General features: G+C 34.3%; 1 protein-coding gene across 1 annotated transcript; it reads right to left on the reverse strand.

Annotated features, from left to right (window-relative positions):
• Positions 1–1,515: 1,515 nt before the first annotated feature.
• On the reverse strand, positions 1,516–22,330 carry LOC131802021 (uncharacterized). The gene is given in 6 exon segments (XM_059121352.1): positions 1,516–7,600; positions 7,663–7,817; positions 7,892–8,056; positions 12,503–12,622; positions 12,692–12,822; positions 21,387–22,330. Coding segments are annotated over 6 exon segments (3,462 nt in total). The 5' UTR covers positions 21,590–22,330; the 3' UTR covers positions 1,516–4,912.
• Between the last annotated feature and the right edge of the window lie 587 nt (positions 22,331–22,917).

The following is a 22,917-nucleotide window of genomic DNA, read 5'->3' on the forward strand; positions in this document are numbered from 1 at the left end:
TTTTATTAAACGGTTCACCCCGTTTTATTTAATTATGGCAGTATTTTCAGGCTTTATATTTTCTCTTGTATTAACCATAAAGAGAGTGGATTTGAATTTTGCTGATGTTCCCTCTGCTCGTCAACAATCTTTAGCTTGATAACCGAATTTGTTGCATTTATAGCACTTTACGAATAAACATCTTTTAATGATGAACTTTTTGATTGAAAATGAGAACTTTTTGATTGGAAATGAGATCTGCGGTCGATCTTTTCCGCAAATAGTTGGCTCTTTCTTCATCCTGAATAAACCATAAACAATTAGGTTCTTATCCTTCCTCCGGTAGGATTTTCTTTGCGTCGCCAATAACCTCTTGCAATAGCAAAATTAAACACATTAAATATTGAAGAACTGATAAAAAAAATATTTTTTAAGACTAAAAAAAAATTTTTTTTTTTCGGAACATACAAAATTTTGTTGCAGCACGTCAAGCAATCCCTGGGAGATCGTGGAAAAAGCTAGATCCTTTTCAAATTGGAATCAAATTATACATATTCATGTACATATTTATTTACAGTGGAATCAGTTCAATTAGATCATGACCAAATATAAAGTTGGTCCACACGTTTCATGAAATTAAAACCATGAAGGTACCCGTTTTGGAGAAGCCTTTGCATATAGCGCGTTTATATTCAAAATAACCTGTTTCCTGTTGACAAATATTTCGGACTCAACTTTTCAAAATTAATCAAGTTTAATAAACACGCTCAACTAGCACTAGGGAACTGCAAAGTTAAAGCTACCTTTTTTTCTGTCAAATAATAAGTTTTCTTCCAATAGAATCCAAAACGATTATATGCTTTCCCGGAGAACGAATTTTCAATATTGGGAGGAAAATAATTAGTTTATCAAATATAATGATAGGGCTACCAATACACCGCTGGCTTCCTATGTTATAACTACGGACACAGCGTTTTCGTCTTTCTCCTAATCCTCTGATAGCAGAGGTTCTGGAAAGCCAATCTTCGATCAATTAGTCAAACATCTATTATATTCCAAAGCTCGGATTTAAAAAAACATAAATAGGTGCAAGCTTCCTGATATATAAATTTTTACACTTAGCCTCTACATAGCGTATGCAGGGCCTTATCTTAGTTTTAAGTTTGATTGGAGCACATCTCTTTATGTTGGGTTAACGCCGGGAGCAAGCGCATTATATTTTACATTATTCACACATTCACATGAGTGATTATCATTGATTGTTATTATAATGATATATAATGTTATTTACCACAATAATATTTAATGGGTTTGGCAAAAAATACATTATAATAAATACATCATTTACTGGACTTTTCAAATCCAGTAAAATTTTTGAAAAATTATTTCATTATCAAACAACACCATTTAAAAATTAAAGTTATATGTTTGCATGATATCACATAGAGAAATTATTTCATGGTACTTACACTCATATATGCATATGTACTTACATTAACCAATAATACCAGTATTTACATTAAGTACCCAATGATGTTTGGTTATATTGACTTTATTAATAAACACGATATTATGGAAATCTACATGTCTTCTGCTTCACGATACAAAAACGTTGCAGATAATCTTCCAATTGCAGCGACAAGAATATCCTATAATGTGTATCTGAACATCGGCATATAGTATCGGCCTGTAAATTAAGTATTAACAAGACCATGTTTTGAATAGATAGATAAGTATTTAAGGATTGAAAAACTGTCAATTGTAGAGTTTAAAATATATACTTGCTAATTTATTATTATAATTCTTATTGCTTTTTGGTTAGATGAAACAAATATGTATGGAGTTATATAATGCTTTTTAATAGATCCCTTATTCTACGCAGAGGAAAAGGCATAGAACTTTTTATTTTGACAGTGATAAGTAGATACGACGACCTGACGAATTCGACCGTGTTCATAATTATGGTTCGAAGCGTCATTTCTTTCACAATTTTTCTAACAATAATTTATTTAAACTGAATATTCGAATTACATAGTTTTAACATACATGTATGGTGACTACATACTAATCAACAAATGTTTAAACCCTTGGGGTTTTGTATTCCAGCATTAACACATTGAATGTTCATTTCAACATTTAATGCATTTTTATTAACCTTTTCTCTCGATACTTTTATAATTTTATTAACAAATTGATAATTTAATAAGTGTGTATGTTTCAACGGAATCTCAAGTTTTTTTCAAGGAAGTATTTTTTACGTTTTCATACAATAATGTTGTACATTATTTTATATTATATTTACATGAAATAACTTAAAATATAAACTCAAAAAAGATAACTAAATATATTAAAATGACTTGGTGAGCGCCGCTACTAAAGGGTGGTTGATAAAAAAAAACACATGAAAGTGGGTTGTAAACACGCAACTTTAAATAATAAACTGTGCTTTTTCCCACAAATAACGAATTATCATGCGCAGCTTTGGAAAAATTCAGTTTTTCTACACTGCTTGGTTAGAGCCGCGATTCCGAAATTTGTAAACCTGCACAATCTAATGATGGACTTCGCCACATTAATTTTTGCATTAGGTACAAATGCAACAAAAATAATTAACATTGAAGTGTATGTACAGGGTCCGCCATCTGACGTTTTTTTTCAACTAGTGCTTATTTCGTGAATCCCCTGTAAACCTGATTTGAAAGATACACTTGAACATGGCTGCGAAATATTGCGATATTACTTTGATATTTATGGTAGAATGTGTTTAGAAACAGTGACAGTGATTTTCTTCCCCGGTTTGTATACAAGTAAAAGTATCGCAATTAAAGCACCAATCGCAAACATTGAAAAGCAGATACACCCAAAAAGATTCACTGTTCGCTGCGGATTATGGTCTAAAGGCATAATTGGGTCATTTCTCTTCGAAAATGAGCAAGAGCCACGTTGAATGAATTTTTGTTCACAAAAACTGAAGAGAAGAATATTGTGCAACATTTGGTTTTAAAAGGACGGCGCTACGTGCCACTTAATCGAAGCTACAATCGATTTTTGTGCCTTGTTTTTAGAAATCACATTATTAGCCGCATAGCTGATATTGATTGTCAAACTCGTAACGACGATTTGACACCTTTGGACTATTATTTGTAGGATGTCGTCAAATATAAGTGCTTAAAATGTGCTTAAGAGTTGGGCCGACCTTGTAGGTTACACATGGCCAGCCGAGGCTGCCATTTGAATAAAATTATTGTTCACTATTTATATTGAGAAAATATTCAGTATTTTATTATTATTATTTTCAAAAATAAAAAGTTTTTTGGCGGACCCTATATGCCAACGAAGTGTTCAAGTTTCAACATTTTTAATTCGTGGTGGCCAATCGTGTAGGTTACGCATGGCCAGCCGAGGCGGCCTTTTGAATAAAATTATTGTTCACTATTTATTTTGAGAAAATATTCAGTATTTTTTTATTATTATTATTATTAGAGGCTGCCATTTGAATAAAATTATTGTTCACTATTTATATTGAGAAAATATTCAGTATTTTATTATTATTATTTTCAAAAATAAAAAGTTTTTTGGCGGACCCTATATGCCAACGAAGTGTTCAAGTTTCAACATTTTTAATTCGTGGTGGCCAATCGTGTAGGTTACGCATGGCCAGCCGAGGCGGCCTTTTGAATAAAATTATTGTTCACTATTTATTTTGAGAAAATATTCAGTATTTTTTTATTATTATTATTATTTTCAAAAAGAAAAGGTTATTTGGCGGACCCTGTATGCCAACGAAGTGTTCAAGTTTCAACATTTTTAATTCGTGTTTCGAACGTTTGACGTACGACACGAGAAAAAAATTCCATACACTTGCCAAAACAAAATAAAAACAAAATTAAAAGCTTTTCGTCTGTATAATTTGCTATATTACGTTTTTATAAATAATTAAATGGTTTGCATAGTTTTGTATAATAGTGTAATCAAAAATAAATATACACTAAATTAACTAAGAAACAAAGCTATTCATAACTATATATTATGTATTTGCTTATAACGAAATAGCTAAAGCTATTAAATTTCTATTTCGTACAAATTCTCTGATAATTTTACAAGTTCTATAATTGCGTTATGCTTTTCGTAATCAGAGATCAAAAACTAAAAATGTTATAAATAGTATTATTTTAATAATTTGTATAATTGTTCTAGTAGTCTGGATATGTTCATATTAAAATTGATTAACTTGTCTTCAAGTTTGTAATATATAGTCTTAAACGCACGACGACTTTACATGGGAGAACATAATTATTTCAGATAAAGGACACGTTATAGTATTGTTAAACTTAAATTTGATATCAACACTTTGGCTGCGATAAAACACTCATTCTTATATGACACTTATGTGCATGTTTTCCTTATGTATGACATTTCTGTGCATGTTCTCCTCATACAAAGTGGATTTCATAGAATGAGACTCATCTGGCTCCTTTATAACACTACAATCGTCGTTAAGGACATTTGGAACATTAGGCCAAACAAAAAGGTAGATTTTGTTTTGAAAAAAGTATTCAAATAAAAGAACAAAAAATAGTCTAGAAAATTCATATTGCAGTGCAATACTAGGGGAGGAAATAGTTGACCCCCGAGAAACAACAAGTAAATAAACAAAAATTCGATCAAAAATTCTAGGATAAACAGCAACTTAAATTTAAAGGGCACGAGAAATTCGTATTAATGGTACATACTTATGTTAATTTAGTGGAACGATTAGATATAGAGGGAAATTGACAAAAATCGAAGATCGAATGACAGATTACCATGCACAGCCATTAAGATTGTATGTTAATTCAATCGTGAGAATTTCATTAACTAGAGAGTACACACTTCTGAAGACACAAAACGAACTTTGCCAATAATTGTGTTGCACATAGGTTTGGCAAACTTGCTATAAAATAATCTCCGTGGAACGCCGTTCTTGGGCAGCATTCAGTAGTGGATCACAGCTGAATGGCTCACCAATCAATGGAGAAAACTTTGGGTTACGCTTCAAGCGCCCGCTATTGGGAGCTGAGGTTGTGGATGTCGTTGTTGTAACAACACTGGACCCATTGGTTCCACACAGTGCTGTGATGGCTGACAGCGATTGAACTGATGAAGGCGGCTGCGACAAATTTGATGACAACAATTGTGATTTCGGGATTTGCATGGAAAGTGGAGGGAATTTCGCTATTGTTACTATGGAAGTTAGAGTTGCGGAAGAACTATCATTGCTGCCAACACTCAGATCTTGTGGTTGCGTGGGTAGACGTAACTGCTGTTTTCTTCTGGCCAACGCTGACAAACTATCATCGGGCGGTTGAGAATTCTCCTGCAGAATGGCGGATTGACGTATAGTCTGCTGTAGCAACGAATTTACATCAATCGCTGGCCATGTGACCAGCGAAACACTTCGTCATAAATAGGAATCGCTTGGAGATTCAGAACGTTTATGACGATGGTGTTTTCCGAAATGTTTGCATGGTTTTCGCGATTTTTTATCATGATCTTCACCATCAAATGTTTCACCTGCAACATCTACTCGGGCAACTTCTGTAGATTTTTGCAAAATAACTGCATGCCTGGGAGTTTTATTTGGTGTCGTTTGTGAGTGCGGCTGACTGGACGATAAGGAATAATAATCAGCTGAATGACTATGAGAGGATGTGTCATCAGTCAACGGCTGGCTTATGCTTCTCATAGTGACGTCTCCTTCTTCCCCGACTGGCGTAGACACTGCAGATGATGGGTTAGTCAAAGGTGTCAAGGTACTTGAATGTTGTTCGTCAACATCCAGACAGGCGACTTTACCAATCGAAGATGTACGTATAGTTGCGTCCTGCGCCGTACACATTTGTCCTGTAGCCGAATCTTCGCCACAACAGCATGGAGCATTTGAGGTGCACGAACAGAAACTTGTTGTAATACTACTGCGACGACTGGTGGGAGCCGAGCTATCGGTGGTGTCTTGAATTAAAGGTTGGGGAAGTACTTCGTCTGAAATGAAAGGGTTATCATTATTGCCGGTATAGTCAGTGCTTGACACTGCTGAGTGTCGTTTGGTAGCACAACGGTGGCAATCTGCGGATACAGTAAACGACTGGGTGTTCGATGTGATTCCTGGCCATTCCTCGAAACTGCTGCAACTACTAGTATGTACGTGGGAACATGAACAGCTAGAACATCTGGAGCAACTGCTACAGCAGTCGTCTGCAGCAATGAAACGCTTGCGCTTTATTTTGACGCATTCATTTTTAGGTTCCGCCACCGCACTGGCTAAAAATTTCTGGCCGCTTTCATAAGAATGCCAATACACACACTGACATCTATAATCTCCTTGAGGCTGGTTTTCTTCAGCTTCCTCATTAGAAAATTCATCAGTCTCGGCGGTCGTATTTGAGTTGATCGAAGATCTTCTCTTCATATGCCTGATAACACCTCTGCTTTCCTCATCAGAGTCGGCATGAATAGGAGCACGAATAATCGGAACGACAGCGTTGTCGGCGGCTACTTTGAATGCAAAATTTGATGTGGCCGTTGTACTGTTGTCTTCCGTCATTGTCGCAGCGTCTATTTCGATTGCTATCTCTTGCAAGGCCGTCGATGAAGATAAATGATGATTGGGATGGTTATGTGGATCATCACTAGATTCGGAAGACTTGGTATAGATATTTGGAAGGTGTTCCATAGAAGAGCAGTGTAAGTTATGGGCTTGTTGTTTCATAGGTCCGTAACGGGATCGATTCTCGCTCCAACATTTGTTGTGCTTGCGTCGCATAGGACACTCCTTTATGCCCATCGGAGGTCCTTGGCCTTCGTGATGTTTATGATCCGTCGAACGAGATCGTCCACTATGTCTGTGATGGTGCTGGCACTTGTATCGACAGTAATGGGAGGTAGAATTTGGTAAACGATGGCAGTGGCACACTTGTTCTTGGGCATTTGGACAATAACATGATGCGGGTGACCTCCTTAGGCAGATGTATTCGCAATGGCATTGCAATAAATTATTGCTATGATAATACGGGCGTTTTTCCCAATTTATTAGTGAAGTTGGTGTCTGCGTGGCATTATGGCGTTTGCGTGTCTCGCCGCCTGCCTTAATATTATTTTGTTGGCTTGTGCATGCGCACACTTGGTCCACTTTGAAGTCTGCATCTTCCTGCGGTGGCTTCTTAGAAATTTCGTGTATTATTACCACATTTAATTTATCTCCAACAACGGTTGTCTGATCTACTTGGCTAGCTTGTTTCGTTGTTTTACTATCGGAAATGCTTCCCACGGCCTTTTTTCGACCTAAAGTGTTATTATTGTGAAATTGAAATGCACGATTGTCGTGATAACTCTTGTATTCGTCCTCTGCATGTGCTGTCAATAGGTGGTCGTCACCGCTTCCACTGCTCGTTATGGTGTTGTGGAGTGATTGGCTAATACTGTCTGCTGAAATGTTGTTGGTATTAGAATTTTGTTCTTGTATTTGTTGTTGCTGTTGTTGTTCTTCGGGGGCAAACTGCTAATCTCCACGATGGATATCGCGAGGCTTGGAATTGTGTCGATATATCCATACTTGCATGAGTATGGCCAAGTCTAAGCTGACCTGTAAACAAAAGCCAAATGTACTCTTTTCTACAAAAATGTCAATTCGCTGAGTAAAATTACCTGTAATGTTCCACAAATCCAAAACTGGGATGGTGCTTTTCTAGCTATGAAATAACCAGTTTTGAACATATCACCAAGAGTCCACATTAAAACCATATGGATGCTCATTCCGTAAGTTGACTTATTCTTAAAATTTCGAATAAATTGTGGCGCTCCTATATTAGAAGAACAGATTTAACACATTCAATTATATTTGTAGTCATAGATTAAGAATGAGATTAGAACAAACCTAACATAGCTTCTGTAAAAACCGCTACAAATCCAACAATTTCCATAAACCAATCTACGGAAAGCATCAGGTATGTTACAGCTGCGCCGACTGCCCAAACGACTAACATAAAATCCAAATATGACTGGAAATCGGTCCAATTCCAGAAGTATTTGAGGTCGAGATCTAAAAACCAAACGTCAGTAAACATGCTTTATTGATATTAGGTATGTACGATAATAATAAAAATTACTGAGTAACATGTACTGAGAAAACAATATCTCGGGCGTGCAAATTTTGCAAAAAGTTATGGAACAACATTTTTGTAAAATATAGCAAGAAAACATTTATTTCTTAAAATGAATACCTTAACATTTGTAGCTTTTGAGAAAACCAAACCATGTCGGTTTGCTGACAGATATACATATACGTTCAGCATTTGACCATTTATTTATGTATAGCGTTTTGGGACGTATCATAAAGATTGAAAGATGATGGTATATATATTGCAATGTATAAATTCTAAAGATAACCTTAAAATATTTTATGAGTTACGATTGTTTGAAATAAGAATAGCATTTTTCGAAGTCAAAAGAAATCTCGGTGAATTATTTTGCATTTTGTGGGAGTTTTAATTATTCTAACCTGATCTAGGGTTGGGGATGTGTGAAATTTGAAGACAATCGGAATTCTATATATAAGAATTATGATTACTTAAAAGTTTAGAGGAAAATATTAGAAGGAGTGGATAGGAATCCATCCATCCCTCTGCAAAACCGGCAAGTACGTTCTTACTTGATATAGATTAAAGAATTTAACATTAGCAAGATTGTGCACAACTCTCGGCCGAATGAGCTTGAAATTTGAATAATCAGTGATACATTGCAAACTCGATTGAAAATAAAAAAATCACAAGTCTAATTGTTCAATTCAAATAACTTTTTCCTGAACAAACATACGTATACAAACGTTGATATATTTCGTCTAATGCGACAAAATCCTGAGAAACCTTCGAAAAATTCATCACGATGTAACTCTTAGCATTTTGCAAAAATGTCAACCCCAATATTGTTGTGCACATTTATTTGGTAAAGGCAATTTTTTTGCACCAATCAGAACCATGGCAAATTATACATATACACCCTTCCATTGCAGCAAATCCGACAATTGCAGATAATCGGCATTTATGTCCTTTTTCATCTAAAGTAAATAAATTATATTATGATTACGTATTGTAATTTGTAGGCATTTATGTCCTTTTTCATCTAAAATAAATAAATTATATTATGATTACGTATTGTAATTTGTAGGCTTACTTTGGATGTAATAATCTCGGCTCCACTTTTGTTAGAATGTCCGTTAAGATAAATTTAAATTTAATTAGCAAAGACACAAACCAAGGTGATTTTTCTCCGGTTCGCAAAGGGTTAATAAAGCCCAGCCTCGACACCGCTTCATTTTTGTTTCTGTTCTGTGGACGCTTTTATCTGCAATTTCCCTAAAATTGAGCGATAATTCTTCAGAAAATGCAAAAAATTCCTAAGTCTGAAATTCTTTTTGACTATAAGGCCCACTGATTCGGAAAGTACTCCTCGAGACCTTTCATTTGTGCCCAGCCTCGACACCGCTTCATTTTTAGTTTCTGTTCTGTGGACGCTTTTATCTGCAATTTCCCTAAAATTGAGCGATAATTCTTCAGAAAATGCAAAAAATTCCTAAGTCTGAAATTCTTTTTGACTATAAGGTCCACTGATTCGGAAAGTACTCCTCGAGACCTTTCATTTGTGCCCAGCCTCGACACCGCTTTATTTTTAGTTTCTGTTCTGTGGACGCTTTTATCTGCAATTTCCCTAAAATTGAGCGATAATTCTTCAGAAAAATCAAAAATTTCTAAGTTTGAAATTCTTTTTTCGGTTATAGTAGTAAATACTTTGACATTTTTTGCAGTTCTGGAACAGACCAACAGTGCTTGTAGTTATTCAAATATTCTTGGGATATAACATGGTAGATTTATTGAAATTTGTAAATATTGTTGAAAAATTCATATCAAAACAACCTCCGATTGGCGTCGTATAGGAATACATATACAAATCTACTAATTTTTGAAGAAACATTAAACATTTTTTTTACATATCAATGTTCCTAAGCGTAGATGCATCTACCTGTATTCTTCTACCATGGGATATAATAAGCTTGACTCCACTTTTGTTAGAATGTAAATACCGATCATACATGCTCTGTTCCAGCATCTGCAAGAATATACTAGCTTTGCAATTTTCTTCCACATCATAAAGGGAAAATCGGTTATTGTAGCAACCAACAGTGTTTTTAGTTAGCCAAACATGAAGTCCTTGTTTCAACGCCGTTAGAGAACATGGTTAAGATCATAAGAATACCGAATATTGTGATTGATTGAGAACATTAGAATCAAATTCACCTTTGAAAATCTTTGACTATAGCCAAGTGATCATGTCGAGGATTGTAGCTAACCCTTGGAAGAAAAGTGGACGAAGACTGCCACACAAACAACAATGAGTAATTGTCCCGTACACCAAATTAATTGCTGTATCAATGTGAGGTCCTTTTGTTTTAGAACAGATCAACAGAAGTAACATTTGTAACAGTTTTGTATGGTCATTCCATAATCAATTTCTGCTGAATGATAGACCCAAAATTCTCATCCGTTGATGAATATTGATAGTAATTTGATCGAGGACATTGAATTAAATTGACATTTTCTCCTGTGAAATTGGTGAAGAAGTTATATTTTATTAGAAGGGATCACAGCTCCTACATCCCTAGCCCAACATTGTAGTGAACGGCTAAGCTATTTAAATTTACTTCACGAGTTGTGTAAAGAATTTATGTATATATTGCAGAGTATAACTGAGATAGGTAAACCGTGGGGTACACCGTTATCCAAAGGCAAAGAATTAGAAAAATAGCCATTAACTCATACTAGCATACGTTGAAATGATCAAAAAGATGGTATTAATGCAATAACTTGAACTTGTACACACAAACTATGAAGTTCGTTAGTATACTGCTGTATACAACACGGTCTAATTTTTTTTCTAAATTCGCTGAGTTAAGCACGCTGTGTTTTCTGCGGTTTGTATTATCACGTAATGTACACACCAGGTTGTGACACAGTGTATGTACACCGTTATGTGGATGAAAGGCGATTTTACCTTTTTCCATAAGAAATCTGTTCCATGTCAGTCTTTACATTACATTCACGTGTAATTAACGCACACATTCTTCTGTAATATAGACTATTTTTAGTATTCCTAACTCATCTGAATATTCCCCGTGCTCTTTGTCTAATGCGAACTAAACTTGACAGTTCATTGTTACAATATTGGCATTATTTTATTTTTTGGTTCGCGACTAATTGGAATTGACTCGTTGGCTAATTTTCAGAAAAGCCGTTGTATTTGTGACGTCTCTCTATTTATGTGAAATCAGAATTGAAACGTAATAATTTAGTTTGAAAATGTGGTCAGTTTGCCTTTTTATTTTGAAAACAGAAAATAAACTTCTTTCACTTAGGGAGGATGTTAATTTTGGGTTTTATGAGCTTCAAGGATATTCAAATTTTGACCCGTAGTGGGAGAGGTACAAAATGGTGTGGACCGATATATCCCATCTTCACACCAGACATTGGTTAAATAAAAATATTGTGATGTGTGAAATACGAAGAGAATAGAAAGCTTTTTTCGCATTTTATAATCGTTTTGCTTATTTAAAACGTTGACCATTTGTGGTGGAAATATTAGGATTTACAAAATTGGAGCAAAATCGGATTATCGCTTCTCTTTCTGTGCAAAAAATATTTTTTGGAACGGATCGACCTTGGGTTGATAAAAATATTGGGATGTGAGAAATTTGAAGACGGACGGACATCGCTAGATCGACTTCAAATGTCCTGAAACGGATTTGGTCCAAAGAGTCCTAGGGTCTAAAACCGTTATTTCGACTAGGCATGTTTGGACCGTATATATACCCTCTCTTTTTTGGATATATACCCTCTCTAGCCATATGGCTGAGGGTATGAAAAGAAAATCAAAGTAAATCATCTCAGTATCAACACATAAATGATTTAGTACCATCATAATTTTATCTTCTAAACACAATCGAAATTGTTAAAAAGGCCTTATTTTGCATATTTTTCATTTTAATTTCCTGTTATTATTATTATTTGCATAGCTATAAAGTAGAAAAGGAGTTAAAAATTCCCAAACTTCGTAGTACGCATTAATATAAAGTGTTACATTTATAACTATTATGAAAATGAAATATAAATTTGTCTATTGTACGACATCCAAAAATTACTTTTCTGCTATCTTCGAAACAAATTTAATTCAGAAAATGTGGTCTGTGCGTTTCTTACGTTTTAAGTAAATATTCTCTTAAACTCATATCAAAAATGTTTAAATAAATATACAAATTCATACGACGTTTTCAGACTCAAAACTGTCCTTAGGCATAAGCAAAATAAATAAAGTTCTAAATAATTGCACACACACACAGTTCAACAAAATCTACCTAGTGACAAGGTACATAGTGTGGACTATAAAAGTTCCGGACAACTACATATCTATCGCATTATACAAACTTTATCATACATACCACTTAAATAATGTCGTGACCGACTCCGTTTTAAAGGACCTGCTTCTGTAGATATAGAAATGGATCCGGCCGTGTCTGCATCTGTCATCAAAACCTTTGGCAAACGCATCTCATCATTTGCTGCAAAGCAACATATATACGATATGTTGATGAATAAGAACATAAACATTTAAGTGGCAAGCTACAAACCTGATAGATTGCGTTCTCTGGCATTAGCATTGACTCGTTTAACTTTGACGCACAAATGTATCATTAGGAACATAGTCACATTCATAACTAGGCTTTGCACGAGAAGCGGAAGCTCATAACGCTTTGAGAACCTAAAACGAAACGTAAAAACAAGAGCACAATCACTACAAAATTTTGGGTTTTCTTTTTATATTCCAACAACCAAACCTCACCAACATTTGTAAACAGTAGTATAATAAAATAGAGATTGAAAAAACCCCCTTTCTGTGAGTACGTAGGACAATTGCAAATCAGTTGCAGATAAGCAGTTGTATAGGCGTATTAAAATAAATTTCGTTGTTAAAGAGTAATATGTCTCTTTTGTGTCCCACTATTTTTATTATTACAAATACAAAACCCCTTCTCTTAAAATTATTTCATTGTAAGTATATATTAATTAAATCCTTTAAAATCCTGAATTTTGTTCAATAACTTTTTGCAAATATTTGTAGGTAAGGGAGAATATTCTACTAGAAAAGGATACTGTGGAATTTTTATTAGAAATGTTATCGTACATACCTATTGACAACAAATTGTAATTTTGACAGCTATACATTAATTAGTTAAATTAGTAAAATATTCAAATTATTGCTAGATATTTATAAAATGTTAAGATCAGCCGCTACACAGTTGACTAAAGATCAAAGTTAGAGAAGAGCCAATTTGAAGCTGGCAATCATATTTTTATTTTTACACCGCTAAGTTGGCGGATCAAATATCATTATTCTTACTTCTTCCCATTTTTATGTCGAATCAAATATTTAAATTTGAATTAAGACAGAAATGACATACAAAGACATAACGCTATTCACGGCATTACGAATAAAATATATGTTATTTGTGTCAATATGTTTCTCCATTACTCGACTCGAGGAACATAATAATATTTTTTTTTAATTTATAAAAATGTTATATTCGCAATAACTGAAGAATTCAAAAACAAAAATGTTTATTTGGCGACATTCGTGACCGACATCTTTTCATTAACATGTGGTTTAAATGTATATGTGCTTGAAATGACACTAACCTGATTGTCCAAAATTTTGCAGATGTCAAGGAACTGAAGCATATAGAGTTGAATCACTTATGTATTCCCATGTATTCCTTTTTCTATTACCTCATGGTTATTGATCAACACTTTTGCCATATTAATACTAGAAACCAGGCAATCAATTTTGAAAAAAAAAAAAAACTGTTCAGATGGAAATATAGCTCTAAAATATTTGTTTCGTCGCAGAGGACTTTGAAACATAATTTGAGCTTCGTACATAAAAAAATCATGGAAATATTTGCTGGATGAGGAATAAATGAAGAATCTTAGAATTTAAATTGCACATAAAACAAGAAGAATGTTTCTTATTCAACTAAAATTGAATTTTGAAAGCAATTTTTTAGTTTTAAATTCAATTTGACAACCAGATGTATTAAAAAATTCATTTGGAGTTGTGTTTTACCATCAGAATACATAAAGCCAATTCTACATAAATACGTTGAAGGGTTTCTGTATTACGAATGCGATAAAAACAATTTTTTTAATCTTTTCTTAATCTTGATTATTAAAGAAAAAACAAAAATAATTGTGACCCCTTTATAATAAGGGTGCGTTTGTTGTATAAATTTTGTGTAACATCGAACACGAAATGTCACATGGTCATAGGCCGTTAACAAGTTCATACAAAAAGGAGAGATATAAAGAGGAAAATTGGTTATTAGTATCCGTGTTTTAGTTCACATATACGAAAAAATATACAAAACCATGAATTCTTGTTTTTGGCCGACTTATTTCGGTTTTGCGTTTCCTTCAATTCGTTTGACACTTTTAAGTTAAATGTTAATGACGCTGAAGGCATAGGGCTATTTAGGATTACATTTGTGATAAACCATATTGTATTAGTAGGTAGTTCTGACAGTGTATAAAATCGTTGTTTGCTCAGAAAATTTTGTGTGGAGAATCGAGTATATATTTAATAATAAAATGCCAAAAAAAACATACGTTGATGTTGGGTACCTCTGTGAAATAAATCTAAGTAGAGCTGTTGGTAGGTCCAGACGGAACTAATACATGGGGCTACATATCAATCGGAATCAATATCCTCCCGTTCTTCGTACCAAATATCAATGTTAGCGACGACAAATAATTTGAGTGATAGCAATATATGATTTTTTTTATCGATTTATTAAAATTACAGTGCTTTGGTGGTAAATCGGACATTTGTAGAAACAACGCGTTTCAAATATTCAAATTCAATACAACAACAAGCATGTTTGGGGATTTGTTAAGCACCTTTTTGGACCGCAATAAATAAAATGATGAAGCCCTTTGAGCTGTTGTGGTAAAATAGTGATTGCAAAGAATTAAAGCGAGTACCGCCGCTAAAGAACAACGGAAAATATCGATGACGCAGTGGAATTCTTTAAGGTTTATTAGCGGCTGAAATGTTTGTTAATAGCCTTCTGGCCGTTATTGCCCTAAACTTATTAATCGATGAAGCTCAGACAACGACAACAAACTTTCCTGACGAACTGAGTGCGCAAGCCACCTTTATTTCGTTTGTGCTTCAATACAGTTCGAATATAGACTGTGTAGTAATATAATAATAATTTTCTAAACATTTTTCAAATGATAATACATACAGAATCATATTTAATTGTCCGGAGGAAGAATAAGAGAAATACGGATAAGAGAAATACAAAAGGAACGGGAGGAACGTGCCCAGCACACTAGACAACGATTGGCTTTCTGAACTAAAGCAACGGACCAGCCACGCGGACTGGGTCAGCTAGAACTATATTAAACATGGACCTACTCTTAAAAATATCTATTCAAAATATAGTGAACATTTCCAGAAAGACTACATATAATTTCCGTGAAATATAATGCAATTACTATCAGACACACAAACTTTAGCAAAACAGCAAGTCATTCCAAGCCAAGTGATAAAACAGTCAGTGCCTTTTATATACAAGTGTACGATAAGTGGCAATTAATTACCACGATTGTTATGGAAATTTGACAGACTGTTCACAAACGCGATATTCCTTATCGTCTTAAGTTTGCAGGAAATAATATCGCTTAACACTTAATGACCAAAGACAATTTTCAAATTATCAACATTTCTAATATTTTGACATGTGCACACATGAATATTGAACTTCTCTCATCAAAAATGAATTAATTAGAATGTGACAATATCACCCTGCAATCGAATAGGTAGATTAACCACTGTTTGTTCATATAGCAAATATGTCTATGTGAATTCAATTAGGCAAACCTTAGGGCCGACGATGGAGTGTAGGACAGTTGTACCAAAGGAAACATTTTTTTTTTTTTTTGAAATTCGAACTATTCGGGAGAAATGGACGAAATAAATAAAAATAAAAAAATCACTACATTTAGTACCATATGGTATTGAACCAATGGATACTGCTTAAATACTGAAATATGTACACATACTGTTTATGTGTAGTATTGAGATTTGGAGGTATTTTTGGAAATACTTACTAAAAAGAACGAAAATAAGTAAATGGTACTGGTTTTTGGGGGAAGAAATAGACTTGGAAATCTAAATTCGATATGGGTTACTTTTTGTGCGGTGAGTTTGATATATGGAGGTGAGTTTGGAAGTATTTTTGAACGAAAATAATAAATGGTACTGGTTTTAGGGGAAGAAATAGACTTGGAAATCTAAAATTCGATATGGGTTACTTTTTGTGCGATGAGTTTGGTATATGGAGGTGAGTTTGGAGGGGGCTACAATCTTAAAATTTGGCGTGACAATTGTGTTTGATAGATGCGTGGTCGATGTGACTGATGTTTTGGTTTAGTTTAAGGACGCGTCGCTTCAGGTGAGTCGGCCGCTACATCACTCGGCGAGCTTTCATCTATTGTTTCTATATCCCTCCTACCAAATAGCCGATGTCTTCTGTTTGACAATCTGGTACATCTGCATAGTAGATATTTAAAGACCTCTACCCATTCTTCGTTTATTATTTCATTTTGGTCAGTCAATGTGCCTACCGCAATTATGAGATCAGACCTGTTAACTGATAGAAGAGAACATGTTCTTTTTCTCCAGATGTCCTTAGATGCCTTGTGTCGTCGTCCAAGTGTCGCCTTCTACCAGCTTCGGCGATAAGATCTTATCGGTGCTTTATAGTTTTACCAGATTACCGGTCAGATGTCCTTAGATGACTTGTGTCGTCGTCCAAGTGTCGTCTTCTACCAGCTTCGACAATAAGAGTTTATCGGTGTTTTATAGTTTTATCAATCGATCGAATAGGAACCACCTCGGGCTAACTCAAGAGCCATTATCCATTTTGTTGCTATGTCAGGAACATAATCACTTATATGATTTAGTTTGAGTTTATACGAGGGTCTAATAATTGGATTAGGGCAGACGACACTAGCTGCGGCGCCATACTCTACCATCTTTTGTATATATGGCCAGACCGTCCAGAAAACGTTCACCACCAACCCTATCAGGTATGTAGTTGAAGTCGAAAAAGGTGCACCTGTAATCACTAATTTTATCACCTTCACCTAAGATATTCCCACGATGTGTGCTCCTGATAGCTCCGTTGTCAGTAAAGACTATACCCTAACTGTAATTTTCTTAAAATGATATGCTTCGTTTTTGTAGTCTGGTACTATTTGCCGTGTTGTTATGAAGAGACGAAAGTATGAGTGACACAGATGATGTCTATTCGGCATTTGCTTTTGTCCACGGGAGTGAAGCAAATGTAAAAACAACTCAATGGGTTAACGCAATATAATGTCGTTGTGAATCAGTTGTTTATCTGACTGTATCGTCTGTGTGCATTTACTTCCATCTCCACATCAAGACACTTCCACTAGGTAAACAATTCATGCCAGCTCATGACACAATTACAAGGTTTGTATACATCCATCTTCCCGAAATGGAAAAGCTTATTGACTGTTCAAAAAAGTTAGTAAGGTATTTTAAGCACTTGGCGCCTAACAATAAATTTGTTAAAAGCTCGAGAGCATATGTCAAGTATATATTTTTAGAGTTTTTTGCTAGAAAAGTTAAGTGGAAAAATTTAGTGGACCCCACTACAGGAGTCTTACAGGGCTCAAAGATGTTGATCTTACTTACTTACTTTTATACATATTGAAGTCTGCCTTTTTAAGTGTTTCAATCAGTAATTAGTTGAGTTTTATAGGCTCTGTTATATGGCCCTAAGTCCACCAAACCGGCAGGAATTTCCTCCCATCGTAGGTGATTGCACAATATTTATCATAGCTTGAACGAAGAGCATTTAATTGTATACATATTTTTAAGAATACTGATATAACCCATAATTCGTTTAACATCCAAAACGTTTGCTGGGTCGTACTGAAAATAATTCTTTATACTCGTATCTGCGCATTTCTTGTAAAAGTAGGGTCAAGACTTCCTTTTAAGCATAATGATTAAAACTAAAGCAAATCACCCTCATTCAAAACAATCAACTTAGCGACATTTAAACGTCTTTAAACAATTGAAAAAATACCTATCAACAGGTTTGAAGAACTCTCATTGCTGTTACGCAATATACTACTATTTGGCATATGAATGTTTATATCTAAAAATAAAACGTACAAAGGTTGAGATAAAATGTCATCCCTAAGTCTTTGTTATTTGTCATGTAAATAATTGGCTCGTGTAATGTCATGCCAAAAGTTGGGTAAAAATCAAATCAAGTCAAAAGCCAAATAATAATTTCATTCTTGGAATCCAATAATAATTTGGATAATATGCCTACCGTTATATTGTACAAAAAAGTAACCAAGCTGTTGCGCTTTTTAACTCAAGTGTGTACGTATTTGTGAAAAAAAATCCAATGAATATTACGGCTTTGGGCTTTGTGATGTCGGATGAAACATTAAAAACAATCGCGGAATTCTTGCGATTAAATTTTTTTCATTCGGTCTGACCTTATAATTGAAATTCATCTCAAGACATTTAAATAGCAGCTACAGAAAGGAATCCATCATCATATTCTGCTATAATTCCTAACCTCACCAAAACGTTTTCTTTAGCAAAGCGGAATAAAAGCGCATTTATTTAAATTCAAAAGAGGAAAGTAATAGTTTAATAGAAAGTAAATTTGAATAAATATACAGATTTAATCCAATGAGAATTTTTAACAAACAGAGAGGGCTATATACCCTATATAATATACACTGTTACCGGAACAAAAGTGTTTGTCATATAGCAATGCCGATAGTTTTAAGTGAATTGTTCTTGTATTTTTGACATCGAAAACTTTGTAGTTAAAGTAGCAGTTGAATCATGGGTACAATTTATTCCATGTGTTAACGTGTTAAGAGGCATATATGGCGATATTATATCTGACTTTTTGTGTGACATAAATCAAATTTGTTCAGATTTAAATCTTCTTCATCAACAAAAGTATTATGATTCGATGAAAAAATGACCTAACCAGTCTTAAAATCAAGTTGCTGCTTAAGTTTAGAAGCCAAAAAGGGAGAACCACTCTTAGCACATTATCATTCAAATAAATAGATTATCATGCAGATTAAAACGATCAGTATGTGTGTGAAAGATTCGGAAAATAAAATGAAGATTAATAAGCATGTTATGTTTATTTCTATATTATAACGAATAGTAGGCAATCAGTTATATAGTTAGTAGACGTTTTCTGTTGTCTTGACGTTGTTATCAGCAATTGTTTGATGTACAAATGACCTTTAACAACACATAATGATATCTCAGCGGTACCATGTATATAAATGTACATGTGTTCAAGTAACATTAGATTATAATAGTTCAGCCAATCCCTTTCGACTTAGTCAATAAGAAGAAGTGTTATATTCCGATTCCCTGTTATCACAATGCGAAATGTCTGTATTTATTCAATTAGCAGGGTCTGCAAAACCATCGATCACAATGCATAGAGAATGGATTTTCATGGAAGTATTTGTTTACCTCGTTTAGATCTTTTATAAAATGAAGTGATCCTATTCTTTGTAAACATTGAAGGAATTAGTTTGTTTATATATATATATATATATATATATATATATATATATATATATATATATATATATATATATATATATATATATATACATACATAAACTGGGAGCTTGATAAGGTCTCTATTATGCTTCTAGAAAATGATAAGGAGGAAACTAACGCATAGTTCGAAATGTATTGCTTAGTAATGTTGTTTATGCATGCTGGCATTTATGAATGGAAAGACTTTCGCCAACAATGTTTTCCACTTGGTGTGGAATAAAATTATTTCGGCACAACACTTATCCTCATATAGACTCGAATAACTTACTATACCGCATTCATTCCATTCAAAACAATTTCAGACCGAAAAATACGTGTGTTTTGTTAATATCACGTTTGGTCTACATTCGACATTAGGACAGTACACCATTCTTGCTCATTTCGACTTACATTTGATCAACTATATAATTTTTGCTATTTAGATTTCGAACTACTTTTTAAACTAAGTGGCCCCATGAGTCGAAAGAAGATTCTTAAGGAAATCCACAGTAGACCACATAATGGTTTGTAAACCGAAAAACTTTTCCCAATTACATATACCTTTGTAAAAACCATGACAAAGCTTTGTTATTCACTCCAACATTTAATTCTGCACTATTTATTAAAATATATTAAAGAGCATCTACTGTCAGTTTTGTTCGACTATTATTCAACAATGTATGTAGCCCATAAATAAAAACGGTATAGTGTTGTCGAACTAGTTGTCGCTGAACAATATACATTAAAATTATAAACATCGTGTCGAAAAAGTGCAATTTGTTTTCTTATTTTAGACGAAAATATTGAAAATTTTCTTCTTCTTTAAGAAATTTGCCAACATTTATGGTTCAAAGTTCATTTTTTTGCTTTGGTGTATGTCCAACACCAGCTTGGCGAACCAATGCTTTTTTTAATTTTGTACGTGTATATGTAGACAGGCTTCACTCCGCCAAGGCTTGAGATTTGTCATTTTCGATTTCGTGGAGTTTTTTATTTTATTGAATATTGTACTTAAATCTCCGAATCGATTAAATTAGCGCAAATGGCGCGTTTTCTATACAGCGAAGGCATAGCTCAAGTTTAGTAAAAACTCTTCGATTTTTTTAAAATCTTCTCTGAGGTAGCTGATTCCGGGAAAGTATTTTTTCTTGGGCGGGCCTGGGATCCCAGATAATTGAACCGAAAATCCGGAATCAAGAGTCGGATCTACTTAACCAATTTTGTTGTCAATATTCTCTAGATACACATCGTGTAAGCGAACCAAACATTTTTTAAATTTGATATTTTTATTAGCCAGCATACGGCGAGGACTTGCGATTGAAAACATCATTTCAATAAACTCATCTGAACCGGGTTGTCCGGGTTCAAGGACCCACATCTCTGTCAAATATTGCGCCATTTTTGGAAATCCGAGTTTTTACCTAAGATGTTCATGGGTCGAATATCAATTTAACCAGTTTTTTCTTCGAATGAAAATACCTTATCTTAAACAGGTAAAAAAAGTTTTCTCTAACGAGAGTTAAGCCTTAATTTGAGCTTTAAATTTCCGCTTCAACTAGAAAAAAACCTCCAGATCTTCCACATGATTATGCTTCTATGTTTAATGTTTTTCATATTTCCTTTAGACTTACCAAAATAATATACGCAAAGAATTTGCAATAAGCAGCGCAAAGCAAACGTGTAAAGAGAACCCATCGGCATCTTGGGTCTTTTTGATTTCCAAATACTGAGGCACGTAGGGGATTACACCGCCTATGACCATGGCGGATGCAGCAGCCCAGCCAACAACATGACCCACGGTCAATCCCATTTCATCGTTAATTATCCAATCCATGGTTCTAGAGATTGTAAACCAGTTAACGCGAATATATTAAACTTTTTGTTAATGTGCGTGTGGCGATAACAGAACGTCTTAGAGCTGGTTCGTTGCGTGGCGTTAAATAGGAAGAAATCTGGTAACTTGTCTAATTCGCTGTCTTGTCGTCTGGAAAATATTTTTGAGGGCGAAGCTTGTTTCGTTCATTTGACAATGACATTAAGCGCTATCACATAGACGGAATAAGAACAACAACAATAACACAAATCGATAATTTCCTATATTTAAATTGTTTTTTGTTTGGTTTCTTTTGCTGCTGATGTTCTCTCTTAAACGATGAAAAGAGAAGGGCGGTACTTGTTTGGGGCGGCAGGAGATTACAATATTATTGACAATTGACAAAAGCTAAGAATTTATAATCGTTTTACAAATGCTTCGAAATGCTTGGGAAGCCTCTCCGATCTGTCGGCTTTCCTTAATAGTTACATTATTTATTTACACAAATCATCCAATTCGCTATATATAGTTGGTCTTATACATACAGAATTTTTCTTTTGTTATCTATAATCACTTGTTATTGTTTCAATTTCATTTTTGTTCACTTCACGGCAAGTTTCTTAACCTGCGACATTCTGTCGTGCAAACGGATGAAAATTAACGCTGATTTTCCACCAAATTACTTTTTTGTCATTTTTATTGCACAAACTACTTGCAAAGAATACAGCGCTCTCGTTTTCTATGACGAGCCCTACACACTCAGCCCAATTCATGGTATGTGTAGGGGTATATAAACCGACTCTCGACCTATCGTATGTAGAAATCGAATGCGTTGTATTCGATTTATCGGCAAAGCAGAGTCGCATCAGCGCTGCTCATCGTAACATATGTTGAAATAACTTGTTTTTATACCCTACGACACTATAGTTGTGTTCCAGTACTTTTTTAGTAGTAAAACTAGCAGAAGAGAGAACAGTACGAAATGCCATTCTCATTTAGGTGTGCTCAAAAAATAAGGGAACGGAAAATTAGCAGAAATGCGATAAAATGTCAACATTCAAAATTCCAAAAGAAAACAGTCTAAATCGGACTGGTGAAACCTTACTGAAATGGACGCCAAAATTTAAAAAAATGAGTATTGAAAATAATTTAAAATTAAAAATTATTTTTGAATGCTGTTTATTTAGAAAGTTTTGATTTCAGAATCCGTTGAAGAAGAGGTGGAGTTTTCTCAAATCACAACCCCGGAGAAGCTGACATGATTGGAGGCGCCGGTTAAATTAATGTTAAGTCTGCTAGAAGACTTAATGCCACAATTTGGAAAGACAGCCAACCTAAAAAACAAAAAT

Source organism: Musca domestica, unplaced genomic scaffold, assembly GCF_030504385.1.
Source record: "Musca domestica strain aabys unplaced genomic scaffold, Musca_domestica.polishedcontigs.V.1.1 19, whole genome shotgun sequence".
Lineage (NCBI taxonomy): Eukaryota > Metazoa > Arthropoda > Insecta > Diptera > Muscidae > Musca > Musca domestica.